Source organism: Fulmarus glacialis, unplaced genomic scaffold (genome assembly GCF_000690835.1).
Source record: "Fulmarus glacialis isolate BGI_N327 unplaced genomic scaffold, ASM69083v1 scaffold6270, whole genome shotgun sequence".
In the NCBI taxonomy this organism is placed as follows: Eukaryota; Metazoa; Chordata; class Aves; order Procellariiformes; family Procellariidae; genus Fulmarus; species Fulmarus glacialis.
In genome coordinates, this window is record NW_009185712.1 from 2092 (window position 1) to 8714 (window position 6623).

Sequence of the window (6623 nt, forward strand, 5' to 3'; positions counted from 1 at the left end):
TTAAAAGATTCAAAACGTGTCTCTTTACATGAGGTGCAGAGCTGCTGGAGCTCCTATCTAGAACAGTGCGATTCCAATCGTACATCTCTTCCCTTTCACCCCGTGCCCCCCGTCCCCACCCCTAAAAATCCCCTCTATGCTTGCTGGGTTATACAAACCGCCCTCACCCACCCACCCCTCTCCTCTCCCTCCTCCCACCCCTCCCCGCCCCGGACTCACACGTCCAGCAAAAACTTTAGATTAATTAAGGAATGGTTATTTAACAAGACAATAAAAATGCACACAGCTTTGGAGATGGACGGGAGTTAGATGTCCTGTAGATCTGCAGGTGAACTCCACCGATTCAAACCGTCCTGGTGAAGGGCAGCAGAGACCAGCGAGCTGTGGATTCTGACTGCCTGGCTTAAGACACTTTCCTTACTTCAGACTCCAGTTCAGGGTCAGGCTTTGAGTGGGGTAGTTTTCCAACCAAGAAGCAGCTCAACGGTTTGTTTTTCATTTGTGTTTTGTTTTGTGTTTTTTTTTCTTTTTTCTTTTTCTCTTGTTTTAATGATTAATTTGGAATAGGAAAGTCAAAGGAGATCAGGGAGGAAGGGAGATGAGGTGGGAGAGGACATTCTCCCCCTCCTCCAGTTTAATAAGCACCAGAGTATTCAAGTCTGTCCATTCGGAGATTCAGAGCTGCTTCCGCAGTCAGCAGGCAGAAACTAAACCTTTCTCATAAGAGCAGCGTCGTTTTGGTTGGGGTCCCTCATCATCGTCATCTTCTTCCTCATCTTCCTCCTCCTCTTCCTCCGATGATGAGCTATCCAGTGTTAAATCCACAACGTCAGCAGTGGCCTTGCCGTTCTCACCATTACCGTTAGGAGTGGGCAACAGCCCGTTCACATCTGAAGAACCTGAAAGAGGTGGGGGAAGAGAGAGGATTACTTAAGACACTTCATGCCCAGTTGAGTGGACGCTCCAATACTCTTGGTCTCTCATGGCTGTGTGGTACTCGGAATAGAATAGTTCAGCTGGAAGGGACCTACAGCAATCATCTGCTCCAACTGCCTGACCACTTCGGGGCTGACCAAGAGTTAAAGCACATTATTAAGGGCATTGTCCAAACGCCTCTTGAACACTGACAGGCATGCGGCATCTCCAGGAAGCCTGTTCCAGTGTTTGACTACCCTCTCGGTAAAGAAATGCTTTGTAACGTCAAGTCTAAAAGGCAAAGGGGTGTAGGAAACAAGCTCCATTCAAGCAGCCACCTGAAAAGAGAGCCGATGCCACAAACCTGACACTCTCTCTGGGGTCAGAACTTGCCACAGTGCCCAACGGCACCTGCACCACCCGCTTGGAAGGCGTCTGCCTGGGAACGGGGAACCGGCTCAGCCGAAGAAAGAAGTTACACAGCAACGCTGCCAACCCCGTCAGCAGACATCACCACTGCTAGAGGACCCGGCCTCGTGCAGGCTGCCCAACAGACAGCCCTTCTAGTAAAATCCTCTTTTCCCACAAAAGTACAGTGCTGGTCTTGCCGTGACATTTCAGGGGTTGCAGAGGCACATATACTGACAAGCTTATTCAATGCCATACTGGTAACAACCCAGCTTTGCTGAATAACCCCACTTGGGCTGGGCCCTCCTCCACAGGGATGCGATGCACCCTGGCGATGCTGTTCATTTCTGGAGAGGCTGAAAACAAAGGGGCTACCCAGAGGAAGCTCTCCGAGAGCCACACTCATGTTAAGGTATCACACAGCTTTTCCCAAGCCAGCTGGGGAATTCTAGTTTTGCAATTTGTGCACATTCCCTACAGTAATTTAAAGTCTTTAGCCCCAGAGATACTCACCTAGAACTAATATTGGACACTGAGGGCTGCAGCTTCGCTCTTTCTCAGCTCTGATGGGACACCAGGAGCCATCCACCAGGTACTCTATTTCATCTGCATCTTCACATTCTGTCAGGATCTTTGACAGGAGCCTGGACAGGAGAAAAGATGCCATCTATTAAGCTCGAGGGAATCAGCAGAATGCATTTAGTGATGGGCCATCAACCCGGATCTTCATCTTAAACAGCACTAAATTTAAAAGAAATTTGCGTGTTAGCAGAAGGCTGCCGAACGGATAGCCCTTGCAGTCAAGGGCTTGTTTTATTTCCCATAAAACAAGTACAGGTTCTGACAGTGCAAACCATCCCAGTCCTTTCCGACAACGTACCTAAACCATGAACTAACATTTTAATTATGTGCAATTAGAAGACAGTCTTGCCTCTTCACCCAATTTCCCAAGTCTGTGGTACCGCTTCCAGACAGACATCTGATGCCCCATCTATGGGGCTATGTCAGGGCTGGTGCAGGTACATTCACACCAAGGCATTAGTAAAAGACAAAATATCCTACGACATTAGGAAATAAGCAATCCAACAAGCAGCAGTTCACTTCCTTCCTACTTTTATTTCCCAAAGCCTTCACAGCAGCCACCAAAACAACATATGCAGCCTCCTGTGACAGAAAAAAAGCATGTTCACCACTGAAAATACACCCAGCGTAGACACCTTCAGGTCAGCCATCTCTCATTGCAGAGACTCTAACCAGAATGAGGCCCTAACTCTGGCTCACTGTGCCTCAGAAACCGGGTACTTGCCTTATTCTGATATGTCCCACCATTTGCCTGGACACACTATGGGAACCACTGTTCTGCAAGGCCTTATTCACTCCTGGACTTGAGCATTTCCCTTCAGTATGAGGGAGAGCCAACAGTGAAATCTTACAAGCTCAAGAAAACTACTTGTGGCACACTGGTGGGAGAAAGTTTCTGTTTCAGTATGAGGGAGAGCCAACAGTGAAGTCTTACAAGCTCAAGAAAACTATTTGTGGCACACTGGTGGGAGAAAGTTTCTGCTCTCTCCCAGCTCGAGTAGGAAATGCGTTTCCACAGACAGTCCTGTCATCCAGCAGAGCAACCACTAAGGCTGCAATTCCAAAAAAGCTGACAAGGCCCAAAGGATCTTGGACTCGACCAACCAACTACCTCCTCAGGAGCCTACGCCCCTTTTTTGACTAACAACATCCAGCTGTGACTGCCAGGTTCCCTCTAGCTTACTTCCAGGGAGGTCTGAAGACTACCTTCATCCAACAGAACCGGCACTGAAACCCAGTCTTGAGCACTGCAGAGCAGGGACAAAGAAATCTGCTGAGCCTTCACCAGTGACGACCTCCTCCTCGTCCAGGAGGGATATGTGCACTGCTGACCTGTGGAGGTTCCACAATCCAACCCCTCGTACCTTCCCCTTCAGTCTCAGCAGCCTTGTTGGAGATCTCAAAGGAACTGGATTTTCCTGTCGGTGTTGGCCAGAGGACAAAGCAAACAGGTTATCTATGCCTAGGCTGCTTCAGACTGCCTAAAAAGCCACAACTCCTGGATCAAATCAGTACCTACAAACACAGCAACGCTCAGACTATTATCAGCCTGGCCCTGGGAACGTACCACCCAGGCGGAGACTCATCTGCTCACTTCACTGCCTTGTGTGCCAAAGGAGCTGGATGCACCTGAACAATTTCTCTCTAAACTCTCCTTACTTTTGAGGGAATCTGTGTTAGAGGCCAATTATACAAGCCATGAGGGTGGAGATCATTTTCCAGAAGCCAAGAACCATGCATCTTGCTCCACCAGTCCTCAGGGTTGCTCTAGGCTTGGCTAGCACCGCTACGGATGTCAGTGGTCCCAGCCCATAAAACAGGCTCCCTGCATTTTGAGGCAACAAAGCTTCATCTAGGGGGTGGGGTGGAGATTACTGTTTGCATTAATTCTCTCCTTGTTCCTTCCTTTACTCCTGGAAAAAAGCCAGGCAATTTATTGCGCTCTCCTCTAGAGATAGCCTCTGGAACCCATATTTCTGGAGCTGACAAGCATCGTCGCCAGCTTTCTGGCTTGCCTCAGGTGGCCCCTGCTGTCAGCCTAGCTCATTCTGCAGTTTGCATATAGGACTCCGTCTGCCAGGTCTGCAACGAGGAGAGGGAGATCTCCTGTTTTTTTAGAGTAATCCACTTGGCACACAGCTGCATTTTTAAGCTTTCCAGTATCAAACCTCATTCAGACATACGAGCATCACCTCCAAAGTGTTCTTGTACTGCTGAACTGTAGCACTCCAGCAATCCTAGCTTACGGTGAGCCCTCTGCTCTTCTCTTTGGTAAAAAGACAGAGCAAACTAACTCTAGTCCAGAGATATAGGAAACGCCATTCCCATATGGACTGAAAACCAGAAGACAAGTTGAGTGCCAAGTCTAAAGCAACCTTTCCCCCATTCATGGCCGGAGAACTCTTGGCAGGGCTCCGGGCATGCATTTCTTGCCTCGCCCTTTTGCAAATGCTGTTTGGAATTTACTTTGTTTTAATTCCCTCCTGTGCTTGTACAGCACTACTGCAACTATGCCACATTCAAAATGAGACAGTAGAAAGAGAACATCCCTCGTGCAGAAGAGACAGGGGCTGCCTCGCTGGGAACACTGAGAATGGGGATGCTGGTGTGGCTCTGTCCTTCTGGCCCACTACGGGGCAGGCAGAAGCCCCAGGACGGCAGCCAGACCCAAATGCAAGGCTGGTGCAAAACTTCACGGTCTGCCCATCACAAACCCACTCTAGAAGTGCTGTACCAAAAGCCGGTTCCCTCCCAGCATACCCCATTGGTCTGACAAGTGCACTGGTGTCCCCTCCCACACCAAGGGGGCTGGTGACCCCCAGCAGAGAGCCCCCGGGGCCCACTGAGCACCCCAAGGTCCTGCTGCACAGGCTCAGCCTGCTAGCAGGGATCAACCACCACTGGGTGTCCCCAGAGGAACCAGGGCAGGAGGCCCAGGGAGCCCAGGTAGATCTGCAAAACCTCCAGCCTGGACAATTTATCCAAAGCATTTTAATTCTGTCCCTCCAGTGCATCTGAACCTGCTGCTTTTTTCCCCTGTAGGCATGCAAAACACAGAAATAGTCCCTACTGAGGCATCCTTCCCATTCCTGACACTAAGATATTCACAATGGCCACAGAAATTGGCCAGATCGACTGGAACAGTCACACAAAATTGTACAAAAATCTTCCCAAATACTGCATTTGTACCTCTGTCTTGGGGGCTATGTGTTGTGCGACATTCGGTTTAATGGCTGGCAGAGAAGATCCCCCAATCACATGTACAGCATGCCAAGAATTGCTTGTGAGCTGATGAGCACCTCACACTCACAAGAAAACAGGAAGATGTTTCCTATCAAAAAAATCACCTTATCAGATGCTTATAAAGTGGTTTATTCCATGCAGCATGATATCGGTCAACCAAGGCAGCTAGTTGTGCGGGTTCATCAGCCTGATGAAAAGAGTGAGGCAGTAAATGCTTGATTCTCAAAATGCTTTAGCCTAATCCAAAAATTAAGAATGGTAGACAAACAGTCAAGCCTTGCTCTAACACACCAAGACCATTAAGTCAGAATATTAGGCACCAGCAGAATAAGCTTCCAACTTTGTTTCGAGGTGAACTTCAATCAGATGCACAGACCGCACTGATGCCACACCCAGCGGGGAAAAGAAAGGGGTTGAGGACAGAGAAGTGTACGTACTCACCCATCAATTATTAGCTGGTCATAGGGTGCTGGTTTGTCACACACGGGGCACATCCATGTGGGCTTTTTCTCATTCATCTGTAGGTAGAAGACTGCATCAAAGCACTGCAGATGTGCACAGGTCTCGGCCCGGCACGGGACAGACAGCCGCATCTTCACGAGCTGTTGAACCAAAGAGCAGGAGATGAGCAATAAAACCCACCCAAGCTGTCACCAGACAGTTCTCCTAAGCAAAAAGGTTCGTTAGCTTGCAAAGCTGGTCTGGCAGCAGAATAGGGTTTCTTGACAAAAACAGGCTAAATATATTGCAAAGACTTACCGGACAAATAAGGGAGACACGAACACCTGTAGTGGCAATTTCACTGTCTGGATCCAAGCGTAGCTTCTCTTTTACTGCAGTAAGAGTAGAGGGCACAAAATTTAACAGATGCAAACTTAAGCCTTGGAAACAACGCGTAGCACAGGTCAACAGGCTCACTGACAGCCCTTGGCTGCGTACAAGTCATTTTCCCCACAGATGACAACCTCTGTCAGTCAGGGACACAGGACATGGGAGACAGAAAGCTGCTGTATTGGACCAGGCTTGTGCAACCTGCAGAGCTCAGTAGAGACGCTGCTTGGCTAGCCAAAAACCTTGTGCATGACGAGGCAGTTCATGGTCTACAGGCCAGCTAGAGTATTTATCGGCCGAGGAAGCTCACATTTTCTTACAGACCCCCCTTCCCAACGACCCAGCTCTCCCAGCCAAACAGGACATGCTGCCTCTCATCCAGGCAGACCAAATGAAGGGGTCGGGATCGGGGCAACCTGCTGCATACTAACTGCTAGCTACGCTGTTAATGCTCTCTTAGCAACCCTTCCACCTCTTATTTACAAACTACAGGCTGGGCAGCTGGGGTACACAGAGAAAATCACTCTGCTGACCAGCTTTTTCATGTTAGTATTATACCAAGGCAGCCAACTGGGAGTTAACTTTCTCCCCCTTCGGTGGGAACTAAGACACCCACATACCTGGACTTCCCACAGGGAGGGAAA

At 49.1% G+C, this 6623-nt stretch overlaps 1 protein-coding gene across 1 annotated transcript in view; it reads right to left on the reverse strand.

The window, feature by feature from the left end:
- Positions 1-632: 632 nt before the first annotated feature.
- PIAS4 (protein inhibitor of activated STAT, 4) overlaps positions 633-6623 on the reverse strand; it is an 18281-nt gene continuing 12290 nt past the window's right edge. Inside the window, exons 7-10 of the mRNA XM_009575574.1 lie at positions 5908-5981; positions 5590-5750; positions 1837-1967; positions 633-899 (exon numbers count right to left, since the gene is read on the reverse strand). Of these exons, the coding sequence (XP_009573869.1) occupies positions 694-899; positions 1837-1967; positions 5590-5750; positions 5908-5981 (572 nt within the window). The 3' untranslated portion in view covers positions 633-693. The remainder of the gene's footprint in view (positions 900-1836; positions 1968-5589; positions 5751-5907; positions 5982-6623) is intronic.